The sequence below is a fragment of the Tiliqua scincoides genome, chromosome 16 (assembly GCF_035046505.1).
Source record: "Tiliqua scincoides isolate rTilSci1 chromosome 16, rTilSci1.hap2, whole genome shotgun sequence".
Lineage (NCBI taxonomy): Eukaryota > Metazoa > Chordata > Lepidosauria > Squamata > Scincidae > Tiliqua > Tiliqua scincoides.
Window position 1 is genome coordinate 1,454,198 of NC_089836.1, and position 13,538 is coordinate 1,467,735.

Genomic DNA, 13,538 nt, shown 5'->3' on the forward strand with positions numbered 1-13,538 from the left:
AGCCAAAGGACTTCCTTCAAGCCCCCTCATCAGCTGGGCCCTCTGTCACTAGTTTTCCCACCCATTTCAGGACTGCATCTCCATTAGCACCCAGTGGCAGACTTCTGAGAAGGCACTGCCCTTTGCCTCTTGTGTGAACCCAGCAGCTGAGTGGTTGTAGTTAGACTGGTGAGGGAGGGATGGTGTGTTTAGTAGGTTTCATGTTCTCAAAATTGGTTACTCTTGTTTAAATAATAAACTGGCCCAAATTAAACCCAAGCCACAGTCTGGTGTCTTCATTGGCAGGCATGTGGGTGAATGGAATGCCAGTTGCAGGGGAGGACTAGATGGGCTCTGGGCCTGATTCAGCAGGGCTCTTATGTAGGTAGGCAACACCTGGCTGTGGAGGCTCCATTAGTCACAGCCATCAAAAGACAGGTGTCTTTTCATAAGCTTGCTGGTGATCCTGTGGGCTTTGAACCTGGAATTTCCACTAGCTCCCTCCATGTTCTACTGAACTATGGCTTCCTTTTTCTTTCTTTTACTGTGGTGTCCCCGAATCAGTGCAGTTGTGAGGGGTGGCAGCACATCAGTCTTGCCTAAATCTGCTTTGCCTGTAATAAACCTTCATTATTTTAAATATTATTACTGTCCCTGATAATGAGAACTTTACTCTTGCAACTTACTGGTTTTGATCATGGGTTGTGGTGTGAACTGCCTGACTGGTCTGTCTTGGTTGTTTCTTAGGATTCCAATGTTCTTATCTGTTTTTCTACATCTTTCTCAGCAGCAGAGGTGTCGGCGATGGACATAGATGCTGAACGAGAGAGAATCAGGCAGGAGATTGAAGAGCTGGAGAGAAGCCTGGGACCCAGAGCCCCGGGCAGTGAAGCCGAAGTATCGGGCTCCAGCCTTGAGTCTGGTTCTGATTATGGTGAAGGTGCAGAGTTCTCTGAACGTTTACCTGTCTTGTGCTTTTAGAATTATTTCCTCTCTCAGCATCCAAAAGGCATTATGGGCTGCAAAGGCAAACACACACCATTATATCCATTTATCTTAATCATCACTGTTTATCTAGCAGTTAAGTACTGGAAGTGCTTTTCTGTAAGCTATCCTCCCACCAACCCAGCTGTGTAGGCCAGTAATGGTATTGTTCCTATATTGCAGAGAGCTAAGGTTTAATTGGGAGCACCTTGGTGCATTGTCTTAACTACTGTGCGACTGTAGCTCAGTGCTTAATTTACTGTTATTTTGGGGAATGGGCCCAAAGTTTAGTGAACAGAGAACCTGCTTTGCATGCAGAAGGTCCTGGATTGAGTTCCTGGCAGAATCTCCAGATCCCAGAGCCTGAAATTCTAGGGCGGGGGTATCATGCATTACACACGTGGGCCAACTGTGACCCCCAGAAGCAATTTATCCAGCCCCCATTACAATTGGGCTCTCCCAGCTTGGTAATTGGGCTCTCTCGTATCATGAAATATGATTTGCACGTGTTCTCTGATCTTTTGCCACCAATGAATTTCTGTGGGAGAACAAAGTGCTTATTTCTGTCCATCATCTACTTCATGATGTCACTCTCTGCTTAATGACGTCACTTCCGGCCCTCAGAAGGGACCCCCAATGCTAACATCGGCCCTCTGTATGAAACAAGTTTGGCATCCCTGTTCTAGAGGGTGTTTACGAGTCAGTGCAGGCATGTTGGCAACCTTCAGTCTTGAAAGACTCTGGTATCGCACTCTGTAAGGTGGTTCTGGAACAGCGTCTAGTGTGGCTGAAAAGGCCGATTCGGGAGTGAAAATCCCTTCCACACTGGGAGCAAGTGCAGTCTGTCCCTGGTCTGTCTCCCTGGCTATGGGCCTTCCTTCTTTGCCTCTTAGCCTCAGACTGTTGGCAAAGTGTCTCTTCAAACTGGGAAAGGCCATGCTGCACAGCCTGCCTCCAAGCAGGCCACTCAGAGGCCAGTGTTTCCCACTTGTGGAGGTCCACTCCTAAGGCCTTCAGATCCCTCTTGCAGATGTCCTTGTATCGCAGGTGTGGTCTACCTGTAGGGCGCTTTCCCTGCACGAGTTCTCCATAGAGAAGATCCTTTTGGATCTGGCCATCATCCATTCTCACGACATGACCGAGCCAACACAGGCGTCTCTGTGCAGGCAATATTTGGTTGAAAGAATCAAGCAGTCTGATTTAGCAGCTTCTTATGCCAACTTTCACAGTGATTTGTTTTTCTGTCTAACCCTGTGGTTTTTCCTCCGCTTGTCTTGTTAGATGAACTTGAAGATGACAGCGATTCTGATATTCAACTTCAAATGGTAAGTAACCAGTTCAGAACGTATAATTCTGCCTTGGGGGTTGGGAAGATACCGAATATGGTGGCATATAATACCCTTTCCTGCTCTGCAATTAACACCCCTGGCCTGGATGGCCAGGCCAGAGTTTAGCCTCCCTGGGCAGCAGTTTCTTGTGCTTCTGAGCTATTTTTGCTCTTCTTCCTCTCATTAGTTTTGGGTGTTCTGAGCCCTCTGATGGAATTTGGTTTTCAGCAGGCAATTCACTGATTGTGGTTGCCTGTTGCTCACTCACGGGCTTGATTTTGGTTGTGGCAAGGCTAGGGCTTCACCTGTTTGGGAGAAGAATTTGCAGAGAGAGCTGCAGCACACTTGATTGCTTGATGACCACTGTGTCTGACTGCTGGCTGTCCCTGCCTTCTGTGAAACCCGTTTTGTGGCATGCTGCTGAACGCCTCCTTTTCTTGGATTAGGATGTGGACCCAGGTGGGGGAAACGGTGCTATCGAGGGAGATGCTGACATCACTCTTCCACAAACCCCAGAGACCTGCCTGCAGATGAACCTGGTTTACCAGGAGGTGATTCAGGAGAAGATTGAGGAGCTCAACCTCCTGCTTGCCCAAAACAGAGAGCAGCAGGTAAGCAGAGCAAGGGATGCTTCCCGATGCTCGTGATTGACCTCTTTCTGTCTTCCGGGAGGGGGGGAGCACTGCTGCATTGTTTGATGGGAAGCTGTGCTTCGATGCTGTTTGCTCCAGTGGAATTCCAGTCTGCATTGGGGGGGGGTTGTCTTTGGCTGACTTCAGAACTACAAAAGGAGACTATTCCATTGGGTGCCTCTGACCACTCTTATGGAAGCCATTGACATAAGAACAGCCCCGCTGGATCAGGCCATAGGCCCATCTAGTCCAACTTCCTGTATCTCACAGCGGCCGCACCAAATGCCCCAGGGAGCACAAAAGGCAACAAAAGACCTGCATCCTGGTGCCCTCCCTTGCATCTGACATAGCCCATTTCTAAAATCAGGAGGTTGCACATACACATCATGGCTTGTAACCCGTAATGGATTTTTCCTCCAGAAACTTGTCCAGTCCCCTTATAAAGACATCCAGGCCAGATGCTGTCACCACATCCTGTGGCAAGGAGTTCCACAGACCAACCACACGCTGAGTAAAGAAATATTTTCTTTTGTCTGTCCTAATCCTTCCAACGCTCAATTTTAGTGGATGTTCCCTGGTTCTGGTGTTATGTGAGAGTGTAAAGGGCATCTCCCTATCCACTCTGTCCATCCCCTGCATAATTTTGTATGTCTCAATCATGTCCCCCCTCAGGCGCCTCTTTTCTAGGCTGAAGAGGCCCAAACGCCGTAGCCTTTCCTCATAAGGAAGGTGCCCCAGCCCCGTAATAATCTCAGACGCTCTCTTTTGCACCTTTTCCATTTCCACTATGTCTTTTTTGAGATGTGGCGACCAGAACTGGACACAATACTCCAGGTGTGGCCTTACCATCGATTTGTACAACGGCATTATAATATTAGCCGTTTTGTTCTCAGTACCTTTTCTAATGATCCCAAGCATAGAATTGGCCTTCTTCACTGCTGCCGCACATGGGGTCGACACTTTCATCGCCCTGTCCACCACCACCACAAGATCCCTTTCCTGATCTGTCACAGACAGCTAAGAACCGATTGGCCTATATATGAAGTTTTGATTTTTTGCCCCAATGTGCATGACTTTACACTTACTGACATTGAAGCGCATCTGCCATTTTGCTGCCCATTCTGCCAGTCTGGAGAGATCCTTCTGGAGCTCCTCACAATCACTTCTGGTCTTCACCGCTCGGAAAAGTTTGGTGTCGTCTGCAAACTTAGCCACCTCACTGCTCACCTCTGTCTCCATAAATGACTGTCTCCAGGTCATTTATGCAGAGGTTGTAAAGCACCAGTCCCAGGGCAGATTCTTGGGGCACACCACTTTTCACCTCTCTCCATTGTGAAAATTGCCCATTGACACCCACTCTCTGTTTCCTGGTCTTCAACCAGTTCCCAATCCATGAGAGGACCTGCCCTCTAATTCCCTGACTGTGGAGTTTTCTCAGTAACCTTTGGTGAGGGACTGTGTAAAAAGCCTTCTGAAAGTCCAGATATATAATGTCCACGGGTTCTCCCGCATCCACATGCCTGTTGACCTGCTCAAAGAATTCTATAAGGTTTGTGAGGCAAGACTTACCCTTACAGAAGCCATGCTGATTCTCCCTCAGCAAGGCCTGTTCGTCTATGTGTTTTGAGATTCTATCTTTGATGAGACATGCCACCATCTTACCTTGAATAGATGTTAGGCTGTCCAGTCTATAGTTTCCCAGGTCCCCCCTCTTTCCCTTTTTAAAGATCGGTGTGACATTTGCTATACTCCAATCCTCTGGCACCGTGGCCTTTTTGAGGGTCAAGTTGCATGTTTTAGTCAAGAGATCAGCAATTTCATTCTTCAATTCCTTAATAACTCTTGGGTGGATGCCATCAGGGCCCAGTGACTTATTGATCTTTAATTTGTCAATTAGGTCTGAAACATCTTCTCTTTTAACCTCTATCTGACTTAATTCCTTGGTCAGGAGGGGCGGTTCAGGTAGCCCCTCATATCTCATATCTACCCGCCCCTCATATCTACCCGCAGTCTTCTGTCCTGAAGACAAATACAAATCTCTAAGTCTCCTTTTATCTCTTTCCCTCCCTCACCATCAAGTGGGCCAACTGCTTCTCTGGCAGGTTTCCTGCTTCTAACATATTTGAAGAAGCTTTTATTATTCCCCTTAATGTTGTTGGCCATGTGTTCCTCATAGTCTCTCTTGACATAGTGGATTGTGGTCTTGAGGCCCAGTCTTACATTTTAAAAAACCAGTTTCTGTTCATTGTTGCTCTACGTTTGGATTTTATCTATTTAAGGCACTTGTATGCTTCCCTTCAGCTCTAGAGGAGCTTGAATGAAATCAAGTACAGCAAGTTCTCACTTAAAGTTGTTGAGAGAAAAATCTGATTCCTGCTTATGTGTGGAGTTTTGTCCATTCTCCCCATATCTGGATGGATTTTCTCCAGTCTGGAAAGCTCACGTTTATTTCAATGTTTAATATTAGAAGTGTTTTTGGTCCTTATTTAGAAGTTTGATGGTGTTTTGTGGCCAGGAGTATGCTGTGGGAACAGAACTCTCATTGACGTATATCAATTAACCTTCGGTAAAATTGGTTTTGTTATAAGTCATTTCACTGAAAGTTGTAGTTTCCAAGAACCTCTCCACAGCTTTAAGTGAGGACTGGCTGTAATTGGAAATCATTACAATAGAAAACAGTTTGGTGGAGATGTTAGGCCTCTACTTGCAGGGGTGATAATGTGGCCATTGTGACGGAGGGTTGGTAGCAGTCACTGACTTCTAGCTCACCCCTTCTCCATACTTCTTCTGCCGTTCCATTTTCCTCCCTTTGCACTTTCACCAAATGGGGAAGGAGTACTGATTGGGATGGACAGAGGTAAGTGCTTGTTGTGAGAATCTGATGCCTTAGGCAACTGCTTCGGTTGGCATCGTGAATGGGCCAAGCCTACCATTAAATGATGAAACTGAGATCAAAACGAAGAGGATTCTGTCCCACTGATCGACTGGGTTCTGGAAAGTGCATTTAAAAGGCTGTAAAAAAGAGGGACACGTACTGAACTGCACGTAAAGTGTACTACTCATTGAGATTTTCTGGAAGCTCCAGCCCCTTTTGCTGGCAATTCTCTATAACGTAACGCCAACGAGGCGGAGCTTGTCCTGAAAGTGTTCGGGGTCCCCAAAGACCTCCCGGCCTAGCTGTGCCAGCAAGAATGATCTTTTCAGTTTGGGCCACTCTCCATCTCCTGTTGATTTAATCTGTCTCTGGATTTTGCTTCAGAAAACATGGGGGGAGTGGGGGACCTTCGTGCACCTTCCACTTCTGTGCCAAGCCAAGTGAACTTCCGGAGGTATTCCTGCAAACCTTGTCTCTCTTTCCCTTGCACCTGACAGGAGAAGCTCACCTGGGAGCTTGCTGGGAAGCAAGGTCTGAAATCAAGTGATGGGAAAACCTTGCCAGCCAATATGTTCCTGGGGCATTTTATGAAACCGTACTTCAAGGATAAAATGTCGGGGGTTGTAAGTATGTGAGCGTGTGGCGTGCTAAACTTATACAAATTCAGTAATCTGCTGGATGGGGGGCAATAAACTGATCTGTGGGTGGCTTGTCTACACAGGGGAGCAAAATTCAATGAACGGGAGGGTGATTTCAGGTGGCCCAGATTTCACAAGAATCAGGCAGTTGGGAGGGAGGGACCCACAAGGTCATCTAGTCCAACCCTATACCTGTAGCAGAAAATCCTTCTAGAGCATCTCCAGTTCTCTCTCTTGTTGAGCCTCTGCTCGAGGGTCTCGAGAGAATCCATCACCTCCTTTGGCAATTCGCGACAGTCAAGAATTTCTTCCTGATGTCGAACTGGAATTTCTCCTCCTGACCCATTATGGCTCCTCTTGCTCCTTCTCTCTTCTCCCTCCCTCCCTCCCTCCCAGGGTCCACCTGCTAATCCTGATACTCGAGAGAAGACCATGCAAGGCATCAAGTCCTTTGAGGAGCTGATCACGATCAAATGTAAGGGCAGTTCAGGGTTGGATTCTCAGGTGTTCAGTGTGGAGTGGTGGGCGGAGCTTGGGCTGACAAAGCAACTGTCAGTGTTGACAAAGCCTGTGTTACATAAGAACAGCCCCACTGGATCAGGCCATAGGCCCATCTAGTCCAGCTTCCTGTATCTCACAGCGGCCCACCAAATGCCCCAGGGAGCACACCAGATAGTGTTCAGTACCCCCAGTGAACAGAGGCCTTTGCTATATCGATTGTACTGGACTTTGCCCATCAGGCATAAAGCAGCCTTCAAACTTTCACTTTCCCTGGATCTTGTCCCTGACCTTGTTCTGTGCCAGGTCGGGGCAATCCTTTGCTTTCCTCCACGTCTCCAAGTTTGTACCCAAGAAAGGGAGGCTTGTTCTCATAAGAGGAGCCCCACTGGATCAGGCCAAAGGTCCATCTAGTCCAGCTTCCTGTATCTCACAGTGGCCCATCAAATGCCTCAGGGAGCACTCAAGACAGCCAGAGACCTGCATCCTGGTGCCGCTCCTGCACCTGGCATTCTGACATAACCCATTTCTAAAATGAGCAGATTTCTCACAATCTGCTCTCCAGCTTAGAGCCAGAAAGGGGGAAGACAGATTGTTCCTCCAGTTGCCTTGGGCTCTGGAGGGATTTCCAAAGCCCTGTTGTACTCTGGGGATGATTCCCTACCCCTCTTTGAACTCCAAAAAGAGTAGACTAGGCGCTTGGAAGCTCAGCCCTGAAATGATTCCTTCTCTTGGGCTTGAAGAGATCATTCTCATAGCCGTGCTGGTCTTGTGAGACAATTGGAGTCCCCTCCTGTTCAGTTGCAGGGGCGTTCCAGCATTGGGGCATGGGAGGAAGGCCCATGCCTTCCAAGTGTCTTCTCCAAGTGTCTTGAGGCACTTACCAGAAAGCAGGGGTGAACTTCCAGTGGGGAGTAGAACTGCTGCTCCTCTGGCGAAGGGGCACTGATGGCCTAATTTGTGACACATAACCCCTCTCTCCCAGGGAAGAACCGGGAGAAGCTCCTGCTACGACAGTCCCGTGGTGAGTGATTCATTTGCAGCGCCTGCTTCAGCCTAAGCTCCTGAAGTAAGTACAGTTCTGGTCCCCAACACCCTTGCCTTGGGAGGAAAGTGCCGCCTCCTGTTCCTGGTCCACTGTCCGTCCTGCTCAGAGCGATGTCTGTGGTGGCTCACAGCAGTTACATGTCCTCCAGGAGAGGCAGTGCCAGGCTTGGCTTATTTGACCTCACCTGTGCGCTTCCCAACATGGGCAAACACAGGCACAAAAGGGAGATCCTTGCCTTTGAGCAGCTTTCTAAGTCTTATCATGAAGGAGAGAGGTCAACCCTAGGGAGGGGCTTTAAATGCAGATACAGCAATCCCTTGACTTTCATCCCCTTGACTTTCATCCCCTTGACTTTCATTGCTTTGCTCTTTCAACCGTTTTTCAATTTCAAATTTTTTTCTTTCCTCTTTTGTTCGATTTCATCCAACCTTCCACGATGTTTGTCGTCATTCTCATGCTTATTTTTTTAAAGTTTTTCACTGGTCAAAATAAATGTGAGAATTGAATAAGCCTCTGCTTTGACATTCATCCACTTTTGACTTTCATCCACGATCTGGACCCCAGCCAGATAAAAGTGCAAGGTATTGCTGTGTGTCCTTTTCTGAGAATGGCCAAAGAATATGTGGGTGGGGGTCTTTCTTTCAGAGCCAATGTAGTGCAGTTGCTTGTGGCTGCACAGAAAGCCCACCTTGCTGGCTTTAAGGAGCTGGCTGTGTTGAGTGGGGTACAAACAGTCTTGCAGCTTTTTGAACTGAGCTTCCAGGAGAGAGAGGTTGGAAAGTACACTAGAGTTGGCATTGTTGTTGTTGTTGTTATTCAGAGTTTCCAAAGCAGTTTCCAGCATCGTCTTTACTCCTTTTGAGGGGGTTTGTTCTTGACCATTTTGAAAATGTTTCTGAATAGGCTGGACTACCTGAACGACAAGCGGGAGAAAGCCCAGAACGAAATGGACAGGCAGATCTTGGCGAAGCAGATCCAAGAGACGGAGCGGGAAATTGGTGATATCAAGTAAGGAGGCTGCCTCTAGCCACTGCCCACCTTGACATTTTTTGGGTACAGGTAAATGAAAAATGTTCCCGTCCCTCCCCACAACACTGTGCTTTCTCCCCTGGATTTAGCCAGCTGCCAGAGGAGGCTCTGCTGGGAAACAGAGGAGATGAGCATGACTGGGATAAGATTGCGAACATCAATGTGAGTAGTTTTGCAGACAGGAGCCTTGGCCACTCATTGGCTCCTGGCTTTATTTTGTTTATGCCTCACTTTTGGATTGAGATGGGCTTCCGAAGCCACTTGCAGTCTACCAAAAGGAACATTTTCTTATGTTGGCTCATGGCAGTCCCTTTTGAACCCTGGCAGTTGATGTGCTGGTCCAGATTCCAGGCTTTGGAAGGAAGGGAGAAAGGTGAACTTGAGACTCAGGCTGGCTGGTGCACAGGTGTCAGGCCTGTAGAGGTGGTGTTAAACATTTTTATTTTTTGCGGATTTCATTGTTTTCCCCCAAGGAGGAAAAGTGCAGAAAGTGGCATCATTTGTTTTTATTCCAAGAGTATAGCGTCAGCAGATGCAGGTACAGAGAGCCAGGCTGGTGTAGTGGTTTGGGGGGTGGACTTAGACCTGGAAGATCCAGGTTCAAATCCACCCTCAGCCACAAAGCTTCCTGGGTGACCTTGGGCCAGTCACTTTCTCTCAGCCTTACCTACCTCACAGGGTTGTTGTGAGGACAAAAGGAGGGGAGCAGCTGTGTACACCGCCCTGAGCTCTTTGGAGAAAGGGCGGTATAAAAATGTGAAAAAAATAAATAAAAATAAATACAGTTGTTCCCCACGCACCCCTTCCCCAGTTCAGCCCAACGAGCCTACAGTGATCAGTGTGAAGCAATGTTAAGAGGACAGTTTGTTTGTTTTTTTGCAGATTTCAGGGCTTGTGTTTTTCTCCTTAGAAAATGAGAACTGCAGAAATCGCTTGCCTGTTTCTATTATATCACCAAAGAATTACACCTCTTCCTATAGAAACAGCCTCGCCGATATAGTGCTTAAGGCAGCTGCCCCTAGTCATTCATTTTGCCTGTGGTTTTTTGTTCCTGGTGTGGAGGTGGAACTTAAGTGCTTCTTGTTCTCTAGTTTGAAGGAGCCCGCAGTGCGACGGAGCTGAGGAAATACTGGCAGAATTCTGAGCACCCCAGCATCAACAAGGGGGAGTGGAGCGAAGAGGAGATCACCCGGCTCAAGGAAATAGCCGCCTGCCATGACCTCGTGGACTGGCAGGCGATAGCTGAGGAGTTGGGGGTAAAGCCACAGTTGGGTTCTGAGATGGTGCCTGAGCAGGACTGTATGCAGTGTCATGGCTGGGGGACCCACTGACACGTGATGTCCTGGAAATGTGAGCTCTTATATTTAAGAGCCTGGCCCTTGTGATTGTGAAGAAGGAAGCGCTAACTGTAGGGCTGTCTCTGCTGTGGACAGAGATTCTGTGCCGTCATTTAAATGTCAGGTGCTGACCAGGAAGGCTTCAGTATTTGGGGGAAATTGGCATGCAACCTGGGGGGAGCAAAACTGGATCTGCTGCTTTGACCTGCAAATAGGGTGCGGGGGAAGGTCTCTTCCCACCCTTCCAACACTAACGAGATTAGCAGGGCTGGTGTCTGACAATCTTCCTACAGCAGAAATGTTTGAATGTAAAAAGCTGCTGCACCCCACCTTGGCAATACTCCCTCTTAGGTGCCTTTTGCACCACAGCCATCTTGTCGCATCTTGCACCAGTCCCTCGACGCACAGCCCCTTCTCCCACTGTGCCACAGCCCCTCACTGTCTCTCCTTCCCCAGACCCAGCGCAGCGCCTTCCAGTGTTTGCAGAAGTTCCAGGCCTACAACAAAGACTTCAAGAAAGGTGAATGGACCCCAGAGGAAGACCAGATGCTCTTGCAGCTTGTACAGGAAATGAGGGTCGGGGAGCACATTCCCTATCGGAAAAGTAAGTGGACATGAGGCAAGCAAGGTTCTCCGTCCAAATGGCAGCACTCCACCACCCACTGGTTCTTTGTAGCACCCCCTATTAAACCTGAGTGTCATGCTTAAATGGTTTTGCAGCTAATTGAAGACATGAGGGCCCCTCGTAGCTGAAAATGAACATTTCTTCACTTTCTTATGTTGGCAAAGCGGGAGTGTTGAGGGGGTTGGGCAGCCCTTTAACATGTGGCTTGGCTCACTTGCTTGAGTCATGGACCCAACTGCTCTTGAGCAGTACCTGACTTGCCCACTTTTCTTTTTTTTTAAACTGGTGGCTCAGTGTGTCTTGTTTGTGAAGATCAGTCTCTGAGGTCATGGCATGTGGCTGGTGGCCCTTGATCCTTGCCCTCAATCTCTGTGTTTCCTTACCTGAATTCTTTCAGTCAGTTCTGGCGTGTTAATGTGCTCTGTGAGCAATTTCTGTCCCTGCAGCTCCCTCGTCCCCTTGCAAGACCCTGTTTCTTGCTTTGGATTTAGCAGCAAAATGTAGTTTGACCCCAAACCAGGATTGTGAGTCCCACTTGGATTTGACCAGTTTCTATCAAATCAGAAGTGTGAATGCACAAAACTATGTCTTGGTCCTTCCCCTGGGGGCTGGGGATAAGAATAGGCCCTCAGTTTGGCTGTACTTGTCGTAAGAGGCGACTGAACAGCCACTGGGTAGATGGGACTCGTCAGCCTGGGAAGGCAGCTCATCTGAGAGAAGGAAAACTGATCCCAAACCTCCACTGCCTTGTGGCTACATCCAGTTATGGAAAAGGCTTCAGGAGTCAACCTCAAGGCAAAATCAGGAGCCGGAGTCCCTGAGGCAGTTCATGGCTGAACACAGTCACGTTCTGGCAACTCCTGCGACGCCGCTGGAACCAACCGTATTGGCTTCTGCCTTTCCATTGGACCATTTCAGCGACGTGGAGAGGGGGGATTTGCTGCATGGGTAACAGCCTATCCTCCATACCTACTTTACCCAGGCTTCGCGCACTGGAGAGGACACTCTGTTCCAGAGCCACCATTCAGAGCGTGACGCCATGGTCTTCCGAGACTGAAGGATGCCAACATGAATGTCTTGGTCCCCCTCCCTTCTTTGGTATTAAGGTAGTCTGTATGAGCATCCTCGCGCCTGAGAACGCCAGGACCTGTATGCTAACAGAAGAGGCCAAAGAGATCTTCTTTTCCCTCTCACAGAACAGCAGAGTCAGTGGCCAACCGAGTGGTGGGAGAGTTAGAACAGACAAAAGAAAATATTTATTTACCCAGCATGTAATTAGTCTGTGGAACTCCCTTCGGTGGAGTCTGTGGTACTCCCTTCTGTAGTCTGTGGAACTGTGGAACAGGGATGTGCTGGTGGCATCTGGTCTAGAAGCCTTCAAAAGGGGATTGGACAGATTTACAGAGGAAAAGTCCATTACAGGTTACAAGCTGTGATGGGTATACAGCACCTCCTCGTTGTGGAAGTAAACTGTCTGAATGCCAGATGTAGGGGAGAGACACAAAAGCATACAGGGATCTTGTTGCCTTGTGTGCTTCCTGGAGGCCTCTGGTGGGCCACTGTGAGATACAGGAAGCTGGACTAGGTGAGCTCCCTTTGGCCTAATCCAGCAGGGCTTGTCTGATACGTTCTTAAGGTCCATCTTCTGCAGTGTTCCATCTCCAACATCAGCAACCCACTGCCCCAGGAGACACTCACAGGCTTGAGGCCAGGTCTGGCTTTTGCTGATTACCCAGGAGAGGCTTAAGGTGTCTCTGGAGTCCTAGGAGAGCCCTAATGGAACCCAGTGTGTAGAAAGGGCATGTCTGCAGGCCGTGGGAGCCTGCACAGCAAACGGAAAATGGCACAAGCCTGCTGCTCCAGTGGAAAACAGCTCATCCCCTCTGCTCTCCACAGTTGCCTACTACATGGAAGGGAGGGACTCTGCCCAGCTGATCTACAGGTGGACCAAGCGAGTGGATCCCAATGTGAAGCGAGGTGCCTGGACGCCGGAGGAAGACGCTGTAAGGGCCATTTCAGGGCTTTTCCTGGGCTGTACATGTCGGTTACTTGGGAGACGGGAAAGGCTGGTGGGGGAATTCTCTCATGGGAGTGGTGGTGTTGGAATGCATCCAGGCCTAGCATCCTATGTCTGACAGCCTTTGCATTCGCCTGGGGAAGCCAGTTTTCTCCTGGGGTTTGTTTTTTCTCTCTGGGCCCCACTTGTGTCAGCTGCAGTCAGAGGATGGGGGATCTTCAACTATTCTTTTCCCCTCTTGGTGGCGTGTTCACAGCTGGCTTGTGCTTTTCTGTTATGCTTCAGTTGCTGTTGAAGGCGGTCGCTAAATACGGTGAGCGAGACTGGTATAAAATTCGGGCAGAAGTGCCAGGCAGGAGTGACAACCAGTGCCGAGATAGGTGAGTGTTGCCCACCTGTCTAGTGGCTTCAGTTCATCAGCTCAGTGCTGGCTGTACGCCCTTGCTTAGATCTGCATGGCCTGCATTTGATACTTGCATCTGGCAGTGACTAGACCTGCTTCTGTAAATGCATTCATAGACAAAGCCATAAATAATGCAATCCTTAAA

General features: G+C 48.7%; 1 protein-coding gene across 1 annotated transcript in view; it reads left to right on the forward strand.

Annotated features, from left to right (window-relative positions):
* Positions 1 to 13,538, forward strand: part of SNAPC4 (small nuclear RNA activating complex polypeptide 4) — a 34,589-nt gene that overhangs the window by 1,077 nt on the left and 19,974 nt on the right. The window contains 13 exon segments of the mRNA XM_066610911.1: positions 770 to 919; positions 2,245 to 2,288; positions 2,738 to 2,902; positions 6,296 to 6,421; positions 6,833 to 6,911; positions 7,920 to 7,954; positions 7,957 to 8,003; positions 8,886 to 8,990; positions 9,101 to 9,173; positions 10,103 to 10,267; positions 10,805 to 10,952; positions 12,870 to 12,976; positions 13,276 to 13,370. Of these exon segments, the coding sequence (XP_066467008.1) occupies positions 784 to 919; positions 2,245 to 2,288; positions 2,738 to 2,902; positions 6,296 to 6,421; positions 6,833 to 6,911; positions 7,920 to 7,954; positions 7,957 to 8,003; positions 8,886 to 8,990; positions 9,101 to 9,173; positions 10,103 to 10,267; positions 10,805 to 10,952; positions 12,870 to 12,976; positions 13,276 to 13,370 (1,325 nt within the window). The 5' untranslated portion in view covers positions 770 to 783.